Source organism: Scyliorhinus torazame, chromosome 5 (assembly GCF_047496885.1).
Source record: "Scyliorhinus torazame isolate Kashiwa2021f chromosome 5, sScyTor2.1, whole genome shotgun sequence".
NCBI classification, from domain to species: domain Eukaryota; kingdom Metazoa; phylum Chordata; class Chondrichthyes; order Carcharhiniformes; family Scyliorhinidae; genus Scyliorhinus; species Scyliorhinus torazame.
The window spans coordinates 129,781,863-129,802,400 of NC_092711.1; the positions used below are offsets into that span (position 1 = coordinate 129,781,863).

The 20,538-nt window shown below is 46.6% G+C and overlaps 1 protein-coding gene and 2 long non-coding RNA genes across 5 annotated transcripts in view; 1 reads left to right on the forward strand and 2 right to left on the reverse strand.

The window, feature by feature from the left end:
- LOC140419728 (uncharacterized) overlaps positions 1-5,377 on the forward strand; it is a 132,855-nt gene extending 127,478 nt beyond the window's left edge. For both annotated transcript variants that reach the window (XM_072503665.1, XM_072503664.1), the window contains exon 7: positions 4,633-5,377. In XM_072503665.1, coding sequence (XP_072359766.1) covers positions 4,633-4,818 — 186 coding nt within the window. In that variant the 3' untranslated portion in view covers positions 4,819-5,377. The remainder of the gene's footprint in view (positions 1-4,632) is intronic.
- Positions 5,378-7,228: 1,851 nt separating this feature from the next.
- Positions 7,229-19,410, reverse strand: LOC140419731 (uncharacterized). Of its 2 annotated transcripts, none has more exons than XR_011946003.1 (2): positions 19,246-19,410; positions 7,229-7,656 (listed from the first exon to the last, which is right to left on the reverse strand). It is a non-coding gene; the product is annotated as an uncharacterized lncRNA (long non-coding RNA). The 2 variants fall into 2 exon arrangements; XR_011946002.1 differs by lacking the exon at positions 19,246-19,410 and adding an exon at positions 8,224-8,424.
- LOC140419729 (uncharacterized) lies at positions 10,140-19,174 on the reverse strand. The gene is made up of 2 exons (XR_011946001.1): positions 17,537-19,174; positions 10,140-15,253 (listed from the first exon to the last, which is right to left on the reverse strand). It is a non-coding gene; the product is annotated as an uncharacterized lncRNA (long non-coding RNA).
- Positions 19,411-20,538: the final 1,128 nt, after the last annotated feature.

A 20,538-nucleotide genomic window follows, 5' to 3' on the forward strand; every position in this document is an offset into this window, starting at 1 on the left:
CTCGTTCTCACACTCTCTCGCTCTCACTCTCTCTAGCTCCCACTCTTTCTCGCTCTCACACATTCTCTCAGACTCTCTCTCTCTCATTGTCTCACTCGCTCTCACACTCTCTCGCTCCCACTCCCTCTCACTCTCTCAGACTCAGTCACTCTGCCTCTCTCTTTCTGTCAGTCTTTCTGTGACTTTCTCTCTGTCACTTGCTCTTAGTCTCTCTCGCTCTCTCTCCCTCTCTCTTTGTCTCTCAAACTATCTCTCTCATTGTCTCTCTCATTCTCACACTCTCTCGCTCTCACTCTCTCTCTGTCTCCCTCGCTCTCACACACTCTCTCGCTCTCACTCACTCTCTATCTCATTCTTTCTCTCGCTCTCACACTCTCTCTCGCTCTGACACTCTCTCATTGTCTCCCTCGCTCTCACACACTCGCTCACTCTCTCTCGCTCTCACTCTCTCTTGCTCTCATTCTCTCATTGTCCCTCGCTCTCGCTCTCACTCACTCTCTCATTCTTTCTCTCGCTCTCACACTCTCTCTCGCTCTCACTCACTCTATCTCATTCTTTCTCTCGCTCTGACACTCTCTCATTGTCTCCCTCGCTCTCACACACTCGCTCACTCTCTCTCTCGCTCTCACTCTCTCTTGCTCTCATTCTCTCATTGTCTCTCGCTCTCACTCTCGCTCACTCACTCTCATTCTTTCTCTCGCTCTCACACTCTCTCTCACTGTCTCTCTCGCTCTCACACACTCTCGCTCTCTCTCTCACTGTCTCTCTCATTGTCTCTCTCGCTCTCACACACTCTCTCGCTCTCACTCACTCTCTATCTCATTCTTTCTCTCGCTCTCACACTCTCTCTCGCTCTCACACTCTCTCGCTCTGACACTCTCTCATTGTCTCCCTCGCTCTCACACACTCGCTCACTCTCTCTCGCTCTCACTCTCTCTTGCTCTCATTGTCTCTCGCTCACTCTCTCGCTCTCACTCACTCTCTCTCTCTCTCTCATTCTTTCTCTCGCTCTCACACTCTCTCTCACTGTCACTCTCGCTCTCACACACTCTCGCTCTCTCTCTCACTGTCACTCTCGCTCTCACACACTCTCGCTCTCTCTCTCTGTCTCTCTCATTGTCTCTCTCGCTCTCACACTCTCTCTCATTGTCACTCACACTGTCTCTCTGTCTCGCTCTCACACTCTCTCTCATTGTCTCTCTCACTGTCTCTCTCACACACTCTCTCACTCTCTCTCGCTCTCACTCTCTCTTGCTCTCATTGTCTCTCGCTCTCACTCTCTCGCTCTCACTCACTCTCTCTCTCTCATTCTTACTCTCGCTCTCACATTCTCTCGCTCTCTCTCTCACTGTCACTCTCGCTCTCACACTCTCGCTCTCTCTCTCACTGTCTCTCTCATTGTCTCTCTCGCTCTCACACTCTCTCGCTCTCACTCACACTGTCTCTCTGTCTCGCTCTCACACTCTCTCTCATTGTCTCTCTCACTGTCTCTCTCGCACACTCGCTCGCTCTCTCTCTCTAGCTCTCTCTCTCTCTCGCGCTGTCTCTCACTCTCTTTCTCACACACTCTCTCGCTCTCACACACTCTGACGATCTCTCTAGCTCTCACTCTCTCTTGCTCTCACTCTCTCATTGTCTCTCATTCTATCTCATTGTCTCTCGCTCTCACTCTCTCAGCGTCTCTCTCGTTCTCACACTCTCTCGCTCTCACTCTCTCTAGCTCCCACTCTTTCTCGCTCTCACTCTCTCAGACTCTCTCTCTCTCATTGTCTCTCTCGCTCTCTCACTCTCTCTCTCATTCTTTCTCTCGATCTCACACAATCTCGCTCTCTCTCACTCTCTCGCTCTCACTCTCTCATTGTTTCTCGCTCTCACTCTATCTCATTGACTCTCTCGCTCTCACTCTCTCTCTTTCTCGCTCTCACTCTATCTCCCATTGTCTCTCTCGTTGACTCTCTCGCTCTCACTCTCTCATTCTCTCTCACTCTCTCGCTTTCACATTGTCGCTCTCACTCTCTCTCAAGCTCTCTCATTGTCTCTCGCTCTCACACTCTCGCTCTCACATTGTCGCTCACTCTCACTCTCGCTCTCACTCTCTCTCATTGTCACTCTCGCTCTCACACTCTCTCTCGCTTTCACTCTCTCACTCTCATTGTCTCGCTCTCACTCGTTCGCTCTCACTCTCAGACTCAGTCACTCTGTCTGTCTTTCTCTCTCTGTCTCTCAGTCTGTCTGTCTCTCGCTCTTAGTCTCTCTCACTCTAGTCCTCACTCTCTCTCTCGCTCACTCTCCCTCTTGCTCTCTCTCTCGCTCACTCTCTCTCTCGCTCTCACTCTCTCTCATTCTCTCAGACTCAGTCATTCTGTCCCTCTCTCTCTGTCTCTCAGTCTGTCTGTCTCTCGCTCTCACTCTCTCGTTCTCACTCTCTCTCGTTCTCACTCTCGCTCTCACTCTTACTCTCTCACTCTCACACTCGCTCTCACTCTCTCTCGCTCTTACTCTCGCTCTTACTCTTTCGCTCTCAGACTCAGTCATTCTGTGTCTCTCTCTCTGTCTCTCAGTCTGTCTGTCTCTCGCTCTCACTCTCTCTCTCTGACTCAGTCATTCTGTCTCTCTCTCTCTGTCTCTCAGTCTGTCTGTCTCTCGCTCTCACTCTCTCTCTCTCTCTCGCTCTCACTCTCTCTCCATCTCAGACTTACGGAGAGCAGTTTGGGTCTGGGACGCACTGTCTGCAGATGTGGTGGAGGCATGTTTAATCGAGGTGTTCAAGAGGGCATTAGATGATTATGTGAATTGAAACAATGTAGAGGGGTACGGGGAAAGGTAGGTGGATGCTGGTTTGGAGAGGCAGTACAGCCTCGATGGGTGGAATGGCCTCATCTGCATCACAAATTCTGTCTGTGTGTCTCTGTCTTGCTCTCTCTCTGTCGCTCTTACTCTGTCTCTCCTGTTGAGATTATCGAGGTGTTATTCCCTCTATCTCACTCATTTTACTCTTGTTCAGTTTCACTCTCACTCTCTCACTTGTGCTCATTTTCTCGCTCTCTCACTCTAGCTTTTCTCACTCTCTTTCGCTCACTTTCTCGTTCTCTGACTCTTGCACTCTTTCACTCCATCTATCACTCATCCTCTCTCTCTCTCATTGTCTCACTCACTCATTCGCTCTCACTCATTCGCTGTCATTCTGTCTCTCTCTGTCTGTCTTTCTGTGTCTCAGTCTGTCTGTCTCTCGCTCTTAGTCTCTCTCGCTCTCACTCTCTCTCTCTATCAGACTCAGTCATTCTGTCTCTCTCTCTGACTCTCGTTCTCACTCGTTCTTACTCTCTCTCGCTCTCGTTCACTCCCTCTGGCTCTCTCTTGTTCTCACTCGCTCTCGCTCTTGCTCACTCTCACGCTCTCTCGCTGTCTCTCTCGCTCTCACACTCTCTTACTCACTCTCTCTTACTCTCGCTCTTTCTCTTGCTCTCTCTCTCACACTCAGTCATTCTGTCTCTCTCTCTCTCTGTCTCTCAGTCTGTCTGTCTCTCGCTCTCACTCTCTCTCCATCTCAGACTCACGGCGAGCAGTTTGGGTCTGGGACGCACTGTCTGCAGATGTGGTGGAGGCATGTTTAATCGAGGTGTTCAAGAGGGCATTAGATGATTATGTGAATTAAAACAATGTAGAGGGGTACGGGGAAAGGTAGGTGGATGCTGGTTTGGAGAGGCAGTACAGCCTCGATGGGTGGAATGGCCTCATTCTGCATCACAAATTCTGTCTGTGTGCCTCTCTGTCCTGCTCTCTGTCTCTCCTGCTGAGATTATCCAGGTGTTATTCCCTCTATCTCACTCATTTTACTCTTGTTCAGTTTTACTCTCACTCTCTCACTTGTGCTCATTTTCTCGCTCTCTCACTCTAGCTTTTCTCACTCTCTTTCGCTCACTTTCTCGTTCTCTCTGACTCTTGCACTCTTTCACTCTCACTCATCATTTCTCTCTCTCTCTCGCTGTGTTTCACTCTGGAGGGATTATCCAGGGATCATTCGCTCTCACTCACCTTCTCTTGCTCGCTCACCCCTCTTTCTCTAGATCACTCTCTCTCTCACCCTCTAGTTGGATTATCCAGAGGTCATTCGCTCTTTCTCGCTCTCACCCTCTCTCTTCCTCACCCTCTCTCGCTCACCCTCTTTCTCTCGCTCGCCCTCTCTCGCTCAACCTCTCCCTCGTTCACCCTCTCTCTTTTGCTCTCTCTCTCTGGTTGGATTATCCAGGGGTCATTCGCTCTCACCCGCTCAACCTTTTTCTCGCTCGCTCTCTCTCACCCTTTCTCTTACTCTCTCTCGCTCACCCTCTCTCTCACGCTTTCACTGATGGGATTATCCAGGGATCATTCTCTCTCTCACTGATGGGATTATCCAGGGGTCATTCTCTCTCTCTCTCTCGCTCACTGATGGGATTATCCACGGGTCATTCTCTCTCGCTCTTTTTCACTCTGGTGCGATTATCCAGATATTATTCTCTCCCTGGCTACCTGACTCTGTCCATCTCACTCTCTGTCTTTCTCAATCAGTCTATCCCTCTCTGATAGAATTCTCCGAGTGTTATTTTCTCTCTAAACCGTTGATACCCTCTTCCTTTTCTTCCTGTTTCGTAGAATTGGCTAAACTTGTCATCCGCCTGCAAGACTGTGACCACAGAATTTGAGGATCGTGGAATCTATGAGATCTACAAGGTGATACTGAATCAGGATCCCCGACGCCTGAGCAGGCAGGAGCTGCAGGACTGGGAGGGCCGTGAATTGGCTCGTATCAATCTTCTCAACTCCGAGGCCTCCCAATAGATATCAGAACATTTAAAACACAGCTTATCATATTCAACTTCTCTCTGTATCTAACCCCGTGCTGTACCTGTCCTGGTAGTGTTTGATGGGGACAATGTAGAGGAAGCTTTACTCTGTATCTAACCCCATGCTGTACCTGTCCTGGGAGTGTTTGATGGGGACAGTGTAGAGGGAGCTTTACTCTGTATCTAACCCCGTGCTGTCCCTGTCCTGGGAGTGTTTGATGGGGAGTATAGAGGGAGCTTTACTCTGTATCTAACCGCGTGCTGTACCTGTCCTGGGAGTGTTTGATGGGGATAGTGTAGAGGGAGCTTTACTCTATCTAACCCTGTGCTGTACCTGTCCTGGGAGTGTTTGATGGGTACAGTGTAGAGGGAGCTTTACTCTGTATCTAACCCCGTGCTGTACCTGTCCTGGGAGTGTTTGATGGGGACAGTGTCGAGGGAGCTTTACTCTGTATCTAACCCCGTGCTGTACCTGTCCAGCGAGTGATTTGACTTATTTGTTTTCACTTGCTCTGTTCTGCTTTGATTAATAAATTCCACAAATCCTCCTTGAATATTTGTTGGTGTCTGAATCTTCCGGTTTCCTTTTGCAATAGTACCAGGGATCCCTGAGGAGGCTTCTTGGACTCAAAGCGTTTTATTGAAACCACAATAAGGTTTAACTATATCCAGGCACAGAGGTATCTCGTATGGGTCTTTACACCTTGTATCAAAATAACAATCTGTCGGCCGTCATGTGATGCAGTGGTTAGCACTGGGACTACGGCGCTGAGTACCCGGTTCGATCCCGGCTATGGGTCACTGTCTGTGTGGAGTTTGCACATTTTCCCAGTCTGCGTGGGTTTCACCCCCACAACCCAGAGATGTGCAGGGTAGGTGGCCAGGCTAAATTGCCCCTTAATTGGAAAAAATAATTGAGCATTCTAAAATTTCTTTTAAAGTTTTTTAAAAAAATAGCAATCTGCTCAAAGTAGAGCAAGCACTCTGCTGACATCACGGCACATCGCCAGCTAGTGTGGAGAGGATTCCTCACTCAAGGAGCGATTCCACAAAGAAATAGGGATATGGTTTATTAAAACAATCTTTAGTACTAATCTATTGCACAAGAAAATAGCTGACAATTACCCCTGAAACAATGCTGATCAATACAGTGACACAATAACCCTTAACTGCTATCTTTATTCCCACTCAAACAAAACCATCTCAGCTCTCAATCCACTGTTAAATAGTTGGCACTCTGCAGTACAGAGATGCCATTAATCCTTCTCAAACACTGTCCTTCTTTGAGAAAGAGAGATCTTTTGAGGCTGCTTGACAAAACTCCTGCCAGAACCATACAGAAACTCTGGCTGTTTCTTCAGAAACCTTCTTCAGCTCACCTTCCAGCCAACCAACCATGGACCCTCAACTCTGCTTCAATCTTCCCGTTAACGCGATGTGGGGGGATTTTTGATGGTTCTGTAATAAAGTACATTTTTTGGTATTTCTAGTTTATTAGAGTCCCACTGTATTTGCTAACAGACATAGAGCCATTACACCAGAAGCCGATTTGGTAACTCGAGTCCGGGTCGACGCCTTGCAGAGCAGCCCAGTCTGTCCCAGTCCTCCTCGATATTCCTGTCCTCCTGTAAATTTATTCACTTCAAGTGCCCATTCAGTTTAATTTCAAAATCATTCTTCTCCACATCGAACAACCTCATCGACAGCGAGTTCCAGACTATGACCACTCACATCACCCCCACCTGTATGTCAATGTGTGTGATATATAACTAGCAGTGTCAGGGACAAGGTTTTGATGAGTGAAGAAACTAGCATTGTCTGTTCTGATGTTCTATCCTGTACTGACAGTGATGATTTTTGTATTCTCATTTTACAGGATATTTAAATAAGAAACTCTGCACAGAAATCACAAATCAAACATCATGTTAAGATCTGACAGTCACCAGTTCACAGGAAGCTGAATATCATTGGCCTTTGAATATGGAAGGAGAAATATTTGTCTGTTCTGTCTGCTTCAAAGGGTTTTAAATATCAGTGTGACTGAAAAAGCACTAAAACACTAACACAACCCGAGTGAGTGTGTCCCAGGCACTGACTGTGGAAAGAGCTTTTACAAGTTACCCAGTTGAAAAAACATCTCACAATTCACAACGAGAAGAGACCGCAAATGTGTTCTCTGTCTGGTTGAGGCTTCAGCTCATCGCTGAACCCGGAGAAGCACAAGGCCAGCTGCACCATGGAGAAAAGGTGGAAATGTGGGAACTACGGGAAGGGATTCAGATCTCCAGGGCTTAAGTGGGTCGGTGCAGACTCGATGGGACGAATGGCCTCCTTCTGCACTGTATGTTCTATGTTCTGAGCTGGAAAGTCATTGACGCAGACACTGGGGAGAGGCCATTCACCTGTTCTGTGTGGGAAAGACTTTATTGATTCATCTGCACTGCGGAAACATGCACAAATTCACACTGGGGAGTCTGTTCACCTGCCCGGGGTGTGGGAAGGGATTCACTAAGTCATCCAATTTACAGTCACACCAGCGAGTTGATACTGGGGGGAGTCACCTGCTCGTTCACTCATTCATCCAACCTGATGACGCACCAGTGAGTTCACAGTGGGCACATGCCATTTTCCTGCTCTAAGTGTGGGAAACGATTTATTACTTCATCCCACTTCCGGGCACATGAACGAGTTCACACTGGTGAGAGACCGTTTGCCTGCTCTGAGTGTGGGAAAGCATTTACATCCCCGTCTATGCTGAAGGTTCACGGATACAGTCACACTGGGGAGCAGCCATTCACCAGCTCCACATATGGGAAGGGATTTACCCAGTCATCTGTAAGTAAAATGGGAAAGATGTCATTTAAAACATGAAGGTCTGATAAAACCCAAAGGAATGAGAAAAAGCAAGCAAAAATCCCACAAAGGGTTAACAGCATTCAGAAAAGAGGGTTTGAAATGCAGACAGCCTGTATCACACAAGCATTAAGAGAACAGCTCTTGAACAGCTTATGCTGTAATCTGATACCTTTCAAGTTAGAGAAATTCTAGCAAATTAAGTTTTTAGTTACATAAATGTCATCCTTTTATAGAAGTTAATTAGTTCAGCAAACAATCGATTAGAATTGCCAGAATTTTAAGTGAATTACGTGAAATAATGTGCATTTGTGAATAATAGAAACTTCATGTCATCAGTTAAAAGTGGAAGTCTGGAGATAACGGTTGAGTCTACTAAGGCATAAATTAACACCAAGCAGGAATCAGTTTAAACATGACGAGAACCGGATGTATCACTCCTCTAAGATTTGACAAGCATCAAAGTATTTTTTTACCAATGCTTATCATTGAAACATCCTCTTGTTAGACATGATGGAAACTACTTGAATACAATGGACAAACTTACATAAATGAGCAGAAGATATTACTTGAAGATAATTTCATGTAACCAGCACGGCTGTTAGAAGGGTAATAAATATCCTGAATCGCTAGCAGCCAAACACTTCCAGCTCTCAGAGCTGCTTCGGTAGATGGGAAGGACTGAATGCAGGAGCCGAACAGGGGAAGTTACTGAGAACACCCACAGAATTACCTATTACCTCAGAAAGGCTGGACTCAGGATCGAAGCTACTGAGTGGTAAGTAGATAGAATCTTCTTTTAAGATATAGGTTATACCGGGAATAACTTGAAATATTAGTTTGACCTGAACAGCACCTACTTAAGTCTACATGTGAAATGTGTAAATAGTATCAGAGGACAGCGCCACATCCTATTGTAAACTTTCCTTTGGTCCGTGACTTAACAAGATAGTTGCCATGGATCTAAAGGGGTGAGACAAATACAGAAATATTTTCATTCTACTTTATAGACATGGGTCGGGATTCCCCCCTTCCGGTGACTAAGACCCCACTCCGGCGGGAAAACCGGCGCCAACTCCGGTATCAACGGGCCCCTAGGCGAGGAATTCTCACCTGTCTTGGGGGCTAGGTGGACGGCGGAGGGGTTGGCGCTGCTCCAGCCGACGGCAAAGGGATGGCGCGAGTTTGTGCATGCGGCAAAGGGCCGGCGTGAACTCCCACATGCGCAGACCGGCCGGCATATCTTGGCGCATGCGCAGAGCGGTTCTCTTCTCAGCACCGGGCATGGTGGAGCCGTACAGGGTCCGGCGCGGAAGGAAGGAGTGACCCCACGGCATAGACGGCATAGGCCTGCCCGTAGATCGGTGGCCCCTGATTCCCCCCCCCCCCCCCCCCCCCCCGCACCCCACCCGAGGACCGCCCCAGCCGACGTACCTGGCAAGTCCCGCCGTGTGGGACCATACGTAAACCCCGCCGGCAGGACTGGCCAAAAACGGATGGCTGCTCGGCCCATCAGGGCCCGCAGAATTGCCGGGGGGGGGGGGGGCCGACCGGCATGGTGTGAATCCCGCCCCTGCCTGAAAAACGGCGCCGGAGAATACGGCAGCCGGCGTCAGGGCGGGATTTGCGCCGCCCCCCGGGGATTCTCCGACCCGGCGGGGGGTTGGAGAATCCCACCCATGGTAACCCGATTTAGACTATCTCAAATAATACATGGCAAGGGCAAAAGGGTGATTATAGACCAAATCATGGAAAAATGGATAGGGACTTGACCTGGGGCACCAGCTAACTATCTGACTGATAATGGAGGGGAATTTATTCATGACGAGTTTCGAGACATGTGTGAAAACATGAACATTCTGGTCATGAACACCGCGGGCTGTGTGAAAGGAATCACACGGTGTTCGATAAAATCCTGCATAAACTTAGCGGATCAGCCAAGCTGCAAGTTGACAACTGCACTGGCCGGGACGATTTATGTAGAGAATTCACTTCAAATGGTTGGAGTATTAATCCCCGTCAATTGGTCTGTGGGAGAAATCCCAAATTATCCTCTGTGCTCTGCGATAGCCCTCCTGTTTTAGAAGGGATTACAATTAGTTTTATTTTGAGTTATTATTTAGCGACTTTTTCACAAAAATAATTGTTCAAACTAACAAAGTATTGGGGATCCTAGAAGAGGGGTGTCTTATAATGTAATGTTTTGTACAAAATAAGGAAAGCCATATTTTTTCTTCAATTTCTTTTGAAATATTGTTTGTTTGCATTGTTACAATTTTGGTCACAACTGTTAACATTTAAAGAGAAGTTTGAACATCCAGTGATTAACTGAAAGAATTATGCCACAAGATTCCACATTTTTAAACAAAAACAATCCTTACTGTTTGATGTGTTATGTACTCTGGGATAACACAAGCTACAATTGGATGCAGCTTTGACCAAAAGATACTCCAGACCTTGAAGTTAGTTCAATCTGATTTATTGAACCAGTAGCAGTTAGTACAGTTTTCTATGAGTTCGGCTCTCTGCTAACCTAAGTGTGGTTACTCTGTCTGACTGAACCAGACTAGCTCTTAGCCACGTGCTGGAGGTGTAATACTGTACATACACCCTAACTTACTCTGTAGATGTTCATCAGTCGAAAGAGGCGGAGTGTGAGTGCCTCATGCCTTTTATAGTGAGATACCACCCGAGTGTCCTGCCTGCTCATTGGCCATGTCCTGTTCTCGGTGTTCATTAGCTGCCTGTCTGTATATCATTATCTGCATGTTTGCATATCATGACACTGTTCATATAAAACAAAATGAAAAAAAACAGTAGTACAAACTGAATACTGTCGATAAGCTTTGAACCCAGTTCTACTATTTGATCTCACCTCAAAGGTTCCCTCATATGTAATAATATCTTGAAGGTTTGTTCGCTTCAGCTCCTGGACAATCGTAAAGGTATGCCAAAGCTCTCCAGAATTCACTTTAATTCTCCTCAGTATTCCAGTTATTCTCTAAACTCCCACGGTTTCATGTGGGTCCCTCCATTATATTTTCAGTAAACAGCCCTCAAACATTCCTCCAACAGCTCAAAACTCCTCAGTTCAAGTGTGGGCTTCACTGTCTTCTTGCTGAGGGATTTAAACATTAAGAACACTCCCGGTTCCTAATGGTTCACGAGGCTTCTTGTCCCACAGCTGGTTCACAGCTCCTGGTCCCACAGCTGGTTCACAGCTCCTGGTCCCACAGCTGGTTCACAGCTCCTGCTCCTACAGCTGGTTCACAGCTCTTGCTCCCACAGCCGGTTCACAGCTCCTGCTCCCACAGCTGGTTCACAGCTCCTGGACCCACAGCTGGTTCACAGCTCCTGCTCCCACAGCTGACTGCTTCCAAGATAACTGCAGACTGCTGCTTTCTGTGAGAAACAACATAATTCCAACCAAGACTGCACCCTGAATCACTTGTCCCTATGATAACAGAGACCAGTTGGGATGTCCAAAAGATGTTTAAATAAATTAACTTTTAGTTTCAAAACCAAACATTTAACCATGAGGTCTGGCTGAAGAATTCACCTCTTGGAACAAAGACAGGACAATAATAATCAAACCAATGTCTCTAGATCTCCAGTTAAAAGAGCCCAGCTGCACTTTTACAGTTGTCACTCTTCCAACTTGGACTCCTTAGATCAACATGGGCCACTCCTTGTGATTGTGAATTCCCTGAGGGAGGTTTTGTCAGGTGAACACATAGAAATTATGAAACTAGATCTTGACAACACCTTCCTCAGAGAGAAACTTAACATCCTATCTAGAATATTACAATTTAGAACATGTTGTAAATTTTAACAACAATTGTGATCTTATCGAATGGTGGAGCAGGCTCAAAGGGCCAAATGGCCGACTCCTGCTCCTAAATCCTAAGTCTTCCTGTGTTTAACTATCTTAGAATCTACAATACACAGAACAATCCCTCCATTGTCCACCTCACATTCACATCTTGATAACAGCTGAATTCCATGTCCAGGAATCATAGTCCACTGAAGAAGGAAATATTACTGCTGCTGGGTTTTCTGGAAGTTTTCTTATTGCAACAATTATTGTCCAAAGTTCCTTCTGCAAGAAGAGAGTCCTCACTGCTGTTCAGACATAAATGTTGAAGTTCAGTTTGACGTTCACCTTTTGAACTTGATTTTCTTCCACGTTTGCAGTTTAGTTTGGATTTAAACAATGGAGAATATTCCAGTCACCTCCATATTTAAACTGTCTTCTTCTTGCTCAGTTATAGGTTTATCTTCATTTCCCAGAATCAAATATTTTAAATTTCCCTTTTGAGAAAGCAAATTCAAAATGGCTTCTATTTGTGCCACCAACACGTTCTCTCATTGGTTAAAACCCTCTTTAGCTATTCTTAGAATGTTGGTCAAATTCCAGACAGGAGGGGTTTGTATTATGAAGATATATTGAGCAGTTTAGGCCGACACTGTCTAGAAGAATGAGAGATCAAACTGAGGTACATAAGGTGATAAAAGGTACTGACAAAGTAGACATAGAATGGATGCTTCATCTTGTGGGGCAACTAGAATGAGGTGGTCACACTTTTATGATAAGCGGTAGCAGACTTAAAACGGAGCTGAGGGGGCAGCACGGTGGCACAGTGGATAGCACTGCTGTCTCACGGCACCAAGGTCCCAGGTTCGATCCCGGCTCTGGGTCACTGTCCGTGTGGAGTTTGCACATTCTCACCGTGTTTGCGTGGGTTTCGCCCCCACAACCCAAAGATGTGTAAGGTAGGTGGATTGGCCACGCTAAATTGTCCTTAACTGGAAAAAAGTTATTGGGCTCTCTAAATTTATTTTTTTTAAATAAAAAAATAAAATGGTGATGAGCAGAAATTACTTCTCTCAAAGGGTTGTGAATCTGTGGAATTCACTATCCTAGAGTTCAGTGGATGCTGGGACAGTGAGTAAATTTAAGGAGAAAATAGACAGATTGTTAATCAGTATTGGGTTGAAGGGGGATGGAGAATGGGCGGGAAAGTGAAGTTGAGGCTGAGTACATCAGCCATGATCGTATTGAATTACCGATGTCTGCTCCTAGTTCAGAACAAGGCAATGGGACTGACTGCTTTACCCTGTGAGAATAAGACCAGAACTGAGAGCATTTAACCCTCAAAAAGACCGGGGCTGCTTTTCTCTAAAAGGAGAAGATTGAAGGGTGACCTGATGGAAGTCTTTAAGATGGTGAAGATGTTCAATAATCCAATAGAAATTTCAATGAGAAACCTCTTTACCGAGCGAGTGGTGAGAATGTGGAACTCACTACCACAGCGAGTGGTTGAGGTGAACAGCATGAATACACTGAAGAGGAAATTAGATACATACATGAGGGAGAAAGGAATAAAAGGAGATACTGATGGGGGAGATGAAGAGGGGTGGGTGGAGGATCATGTGGAGCATAAATACTGGCACAGACCAATTGAGCCGACTGGCCTGGCCCTGTGCTGTAGACTCAATGGAACAGAGACAAATGTATTTATTTGAGATCTACCAGTAGTGGTAGATGCAGAGTCTACCAAATAAATTCAGGCCAAAGGAGCAGAACAGTGGCATAGTGGTTAGCACTGCTGCCTCTCGGCACCGAGGACCTGGGTTCGATCCCGGCTCTGGGTCACTGTCCGTGTGGAGTTTGCACATTCTCCCCATGTCTGCGTGGGCTTCACCCCCGCAACCAAAAGATCTGCTGGTTAGGTGGATTGGCAACGCTAAATTGTCCCTTCATTGGAAAAAAAAAGAATTGGGTACTCTAAATTAAAATAATTATTTAATTCAGGCCAGACATTAGGGTCATGGTGTTGTGATCTCAGTTAAAGAGTGGAGCAGTCGCAGCATCTGGGTTACAATGAACATTCACCTTCTGAAAGCCCTTGTGTGGCCGGTGACAATGTGCAGCTGTGAAAGCTGCAAATCAGGAAGAGCGACGAGGCTCCAATAAAAGTGTTTGAAATGAAAGGACTCGGACGGATATTCCGTGTGTCACGGGCGGCAAAGTGGATGAATGAGTGGGTGCTGGAGAAAGCTGGTGTTCAGAGGAACCTGTTTGAGACAGCGATATCGAGGAAGCTCACGTATTTTGGATACGTGTGTTACGAATAGGAAGGAAATGTTGGAAAAAAGAGGTAATGCCAGGCAAAACACCTGGAAACCGTGTACAGGGAAGACCCCAGATGGCCTGGGTGGATAATATCAGAATGTGGACTGGCCTCTCGATGGGACAGGCAGTGAGAGCAGCGGAGAAAGATTGTCCAGAGTGCGGCCAACACTCGGAATGAGGATGGATAAACACCTGTAAAATACCTGTGGTGGTAGGAAAAAGACTATTTACTATCCAGGACAAAATTAATGAACTTCATCTCCTTCTGCAGGTCATTGCAGTGGAAATGTGCCCTTGCTCACAGAGGATCAATCCACTGGAATGAAAATTGGAAGGCCGGACAGTTCAACAGAAAGAAACTCTCCGACCCCCCCACTTCACCAACATGGTTCAGTCCTGGATGTGATTAACAGCAGCAAAAACAGCAGAATCCAACCCCTCTAATTAGTTGTGAACTCGCTGGTGTCTCAACAGGTTGGATGACCGAGTGAATCCTTTCCCACACTCACAGCAGGTAAAAGGTTTCTCCCCAGTGTGAACTCGCCGGTGTTTCACCAGGCTGGATGACTGACTGAATCCCTTCCCACACACAGAGCAGGTAAAAGGCTTCTCCCCAGTGTGAACGCGCCGGTGTGTCAGCAGGGCAGATAAATCACTGAATCCCTTCTCACACTCTGAGCAGGTGAACGGCCTCTCTCTGGTGCCATCGCGCTGGTGTCTCAGCAGGTTGGATAACTGAGTGAATCCCTTCCCACACGTGGAGCAGGTGAACGGCCTCTCCCCAGTGTGAACTCGCTGGTGTGTTCGCAGGTTAGATGAGTCTCCGAATCCTTTACCACAGACGGAGCAAGTGAATGGCCTCTCCTCGGTGTGAACACGCTGGTGTCTCAGGAGGTCGGATGAATCTCTGAATCCTTTCCCACAAGTGGAGCAGGTGGATGGTCTCTCCCCAGAGTGAACTCGACGGTGTCTCACCAGATTGGATGAATCTCCAAATCCCTTCCCACATACGGAGCAGGTGAATGGACTCTCCCCGCTGTGAACTCGCTGGTGTGCCAGCAGGGTGGGTGAATCTCTGAATCCCTTCCCACACACAGAGCAGGTGAATGAACTCTCCCCAGAGTGAACCCGCTGATGTCTCAACAAGTTGGATGAATTAGGAAATTCCTTCCCACACTGAGAGCAGGTGAAGGGTCTCTCCCCAGTGTGAGTGCGTCGATGGGTTTCCAGCGCAGATGGGAAAGTGAATCCCTTCCCACAATCCGCACATTTCCACAGTTTCCCCATGGAGCGGGTGTCCGTGGCTCGGTGCTTTTCCAGTCACACTGATGGGAAAATAGCCAATGGTTTTCCCCGTCCTAACGAGTCGAGTGACTCTGTCAGATCTCGATGTGAAGTTTGGATTGAGATTTCTTACTGCAAATCCACCCCTTTGAATACCCTGTGAAAAGAGTTTACAAATGTCATCATTGTCTGTACAGCTCAGAAATTCAGAACAGACAATTCTAGTTGCTGTGAAACATGCTTTCTCATTCACCAAAACCTGTACATTTCCACCCTCTGCTGACACACACATGCACCCTCCATTCTCATTCTGCTGTATAGACATAGAACTTACAGTGCAGAAGGATACCGTTCGGCCCATCGAGTCTGCACCGGCCCTTGGAAAGAGCACCCTACCTAAGCCCACGCCTCCACCCTATCCCTGGAACCCAGTAACCCCACCTAACCCTTTTGAACATAAAGGGCAATTTAGCACGGCCAATTCTTTTAACCTGCACATCTTTGGACTGTGGGCGGAAACCGGAGCATCTGGAAGAAACCCACGCAGACACGGGGAAAATGTGCAGACTCCACACAGACAGTGATCTAAGCCGGGATTCAAACCTGGGACCCTGGAGTTGCGAAGCAACTGTGCTAACCACTGTGTTACCGTGTCGCTCCTATCGAATACCATATCAAATATACACCCTCCCTTTTCTCCTGACGGTGCAAATTCATGCTGGTCGACAGATCGACACTCACCATTTGTTCTCGACTGAGAGATCACAAGGCCTTCAAGCCTCCTTTTCTATTTAATAAGATCGTGGCTGATCGGATTGTGACCTTAACTTCATTTTCTTCCTGTCACCCATAACCCTCGACTCCCTTTTCCATCAAAACTCTAACTGGGCCTTGTATATATTTAACGCTGCAGCCTCCACTGCTGTCTGGGGAAGAGAATTGCAAAGACTAACCACCCTCTGAAGGAAGAAATTTCCCCTCAGAAATGGGGACCCTTTATTTTGACAATCTGCCCACTCGCTCCTGAATCCCCCATGAGGGGAAACATCCTCTCTTCATCTCCCCTATCATGTTACCTCAGAATCTTATGTTTCAATATGATCACCTCTAAACTCCAATGAGTCCAGGCCCAACCTTTCCTCACAATACAACACCTTCATGCCAGGAATCAGCCCGGTGATCCTTCTCTGAGCTGCTCCCGATGCAAGAATAACCCTACTCAGTTAAGGAGATTAAAAGTGTGCACAGTACTCCAGGTACTGTGATCTGAGAGCCATTACAGAGACATGGCTGCAAGATAACAACGGCTGGGACCTGACTATTCAACGCTACATGACTTTTGAGAAGGACAGGAAGCTGGTAATATGCGGAGGGACAGCTCTGTTAATTAAGGATGACATTAGTACAATAGAGAGAGATGACCTTAGTTCTGGAGATCAAGATGTACAATCGGATTGGGTAGCGAAAAGAAATGATAAAGGTAGGAAGTGGCTTGTGGGAGTAGTTTCTAGGCCCCCTAACAGTAGCCACACTGTAGGACGGACAATACAGGGAGGAATAATGGCTTGTGAGAAAAGTAAAGCAATAATCATGGGCAAATTTACTTTACATATAAATTGGGTGAATCAGATTGGCAGAGGTAGCCAAGGAGATGAGCACAAACACTTAGAGCAGCGCATGCTAGAGCTGTCAAAAAGATAACTATTCTGGATCACCCAATCACTGAATTGTTAGGGTGCAGAAGGCCCATCGTGTCTGCACCGACTCTCCAAACGAGGATGACGACTTAGTGCATTCCCCGTACCTCTCTTGACAACTTCACATCTGAAATTATTGCTCAATCCTGGGTTACAAAGTCCTCGGGGTTAAACCCAGCAGCTTCTCCTGCATCTCCATTCCAGCCAAACTGATACAACAAACCAAAGGGAATTGGAAGAAAACACACTGCAGGGAAGTTAAGATGGGGCAGGGGATTGGGATGGGCAAGTAGACTTGGTTCTGCGACAAATGGCAGCAATAAAATGATAGTAAAATACTGTGGTTGCTGAAAAACTGAAATAAAAAGAGCAAATATTGAAAATTCTCAACATGTCAGCGAGTAACTGTGGCAAAAGAAACAGAGTTCACAGATAATGATGGTAAATCAGCAGTGCATAGCCGAAGGATGGACAGCAGTGAAATCTTCATTCAGACACAGTTGGAAGAAATAACAGTAAAATACCAAACCTGGTTACAATACATCTAGTATTAGAGACAGAGGAAGTTAGACAATGGCAGAGAGGTGACCCAGTGTGAGTAGGGATGAAACAGAGAAATGAACATGGATTCAGATCGACAGTAGAGGACACAAACCCACCCCATAGCTATGGAACCAGGGCACAGTTAACAAAGCACAACACGACAAACTCTAAATTATCGCTGAATGCTTAATCATACTCACCTCTGGAACAATTTCACTGTTTTCAAATTAAAACCTCCGACTGGAACCTGCAGCTGGAAAGATATCAGTACCACTGGAATCAGAGGGGCAGCAGGGTGGCACTGTGGTTAGCTCTTCATCTCACGGCGCCGAGGTCTCAGATTCGATTCCCAGCTCTGGCTCACTGTCTGTGTGGAGTTGGCACATTCTCCCCGTGTTTGTGTGAGTTTCGTCCCAATAACCCAAAGATGTGCAGGTAAGGTGGATTGGCCACGCTAAATTGCCCCTTAATTTGAAAAAAATTAATTGGGTACTCTAAATTTATTTTCAAAAAAGCACTGGAATCAGAGAATAATCAGTCTTCAAATCTTCTAACTCCCTATAAAAGAAGGTGACAAGAGTCATGTGTCAACTGTGGTTAGAAATTAAGAGATAAACATGTTTTTTGATTTGTGATTGCTGTGGGTAAATCCTCCCCTTCTTACTTCCTGTAAAAGGAGTTTCCAAAATCAGTCAGTCCAGGATATAAATTCATAACATTCTCTCCTCCTGTTTACTGGCATAGGTTTATGTACGATCGAATATGCTTACATTGGAAGCAGTTCAGACAGGGTTCACTGAGCTGATTCCTGGCAACGAAGGAGTTTGTTTTATGAGGAAATGTTGGGCAAGGCATGGAAATAACAGACTTTAGATCAATGAGATGTGATCCTACTGAAACATATGAGATTCTGAGGGAGTTTGCCAAGGTAAGTGTTGAAAGGTTGTTTCCCCTTAACAGGGAATCGAATCTCCAAGACAGTTTAAACATCAGGATTTAAGACAGATCAGGAGAAATTGCTTTTCTCAGAGGACCTGTGAAATTCTTCCCTGCAGTGGAAGGTGGGCCATGGAAGACTATGTTATAAACCATTTTACCTCCAAGGGAGTCAAAGGTTAGGGAGGTTGGGGTGAGGAGGAAAATGAAGTTAAGAGAATAATCAGATGTGCCATGATTTTGTTGGATGGCAGAGCAGCCTTGAGGGGTCAAATGGCCTCCTCCTCCTGCTGCTAATTCTGATGTTCTTATTCTTCGGAAGGCCGCATATTGTACTGGGTACCTGCCCCTCTCAAGAGCCCACCCGTAAACCGGACCTTTCAATCAATGAGACAAAAGTTTCTCTCCTGGTCACCAGGACTCCGAAGCTCCTGCCCACTTTCCGTTGGGCAGCACCAGTGGCTAGCACTGTGGCCTCACAGCACCAGGGTCCCAGGTTCGATTCCCGGCTTGGGTCACTGTCTGAGCGGAGTCTGCAAGTTCTGCGTGGGTTTCCTCCGGGTGCTCCGGTTTCCCTCCACAGTCCAAAGATGTGCAGGTTAGGTGGATTGGCCATGATGAATTGCACTTAGTGTCCAAAAGGGATAGGAGAGGTCATTGGGTTAGGGTACAAGTGAGGGCGTAAGTGGGTTGGTGCAGACTGGATGGGCAGAATGGCCTCCTTCCGCCCTGCATGTTCCAGGTTGCGACGACACGATAGCCGCGCATGCGCTCTGCTCCCCGCAAAACCAAGATGGCGACGGCGGAGCAAGTCCTCATCCGGTTAAAAGCCCCGCATCTGCAAACGCGGGACCTGTGGGGTCTTATTCCAGACCTGAGGCCTGCGACGGGTGCTTATGAAGCCTCCGCGCTCCTCCCCCCCCCCCCCCCCCCGGTTCCCGGCTCCATGTCTCCTTCCGCCCCACTGACTCACCCGTCGAAAAACCTCCCGCCGCCCTCACAGGGCTCCGAACAAAAATGGCACTGCGCATGCTCCAGTTACAGCACTGCGCCTGCGCACTGGGCTCCTGTGGAGTCAACAGGCCACATGCACAATGCAGGGTCAGAGTTGCAGTATTGAAACCTTAAAGTGTGAATACAAAATAACTTTGTGACCATTTGAGACAAATTTATTAAAAATACTAAATACATTATTTCGAATTGGTCATCTGCTATGTTCTATTTCTCGAAGTTCTGCTGTGGGACGAGACAAATTTTTTAAGGTTTTCATCCGGTTTACTTTCTGTCCTCGCCGCATGGTGCTGACTCTGCCTGGGTTCAATCACAGTCACTGGCTCACCCCCTCTCCCTGATGCTGCACATTCACTGTTTTACAGAATAATACTGCACAAATAGAAGTCACTCAGCCCATTATACCTGGGCTGGCTCTTTGGAAGATCAACCCAGTTAATCCCACATCCCTGCTGCCAGAGTCAGAACAATGTATTTCTGCTGTAGTAATCCGAGAGTTTAATGAAAAAGTTTTCCAGTTGGACATGCTGGAAAAAATGATTGTCCCATTTATTGAGCAGATATTAAGTGCTTATTAGTGAGTGAAGCACGCAGAGTGCCAAGTGGAGTTTAATTCAATAATTCTACAGTGACATTACTAATCAAGGATCAAGTTAAGGGAGTATCCTGGTGTGATACAATAGATGAATTATGGAGTTAGAAAGTAAACGCATTAATATCCTGCAAATTCACAATTATCACTTGGCTGGGATGTTGCAGTATGAAAGAGCCCCACATACCTGTCAGAGTAGAGGCCAATTCCAGTTGACCCATTAAAGCCACATCGCTGTTAGACTGCTGGAGTTCTGGATGGACCTGGGTTTTATGAACATGGTCCGGATAAGTCTGTTGCTGTGTCTTTAAGTCCCAGTGACAGCTATAGTATCTTTATTAAATACCCAGTACAATATTTAGGCCAGAAACCTGAGAACATCATCACCACAGCCCTTGAAACCATTACTGATAAATTGGATTGGATTTTGTTTATTGTTACGTGTACCGAGGTACAGTGGAAAGTATTTTTCTGTGAGCAGCTCAACAGATCATTAAGTACATGAAAAGAAAAGAAAATACATAATAGGGCAACACAAGGTACACAATGTAACTACATAAACACCGGCATCGGGTGAAGCACACAGGGGTGTAGTGTTAATGAAGTCAGTCCACAAGAGGGTCGTTTAGGAGTCTGGTAACAGCAGGTAAGAAGCTGTTTTTG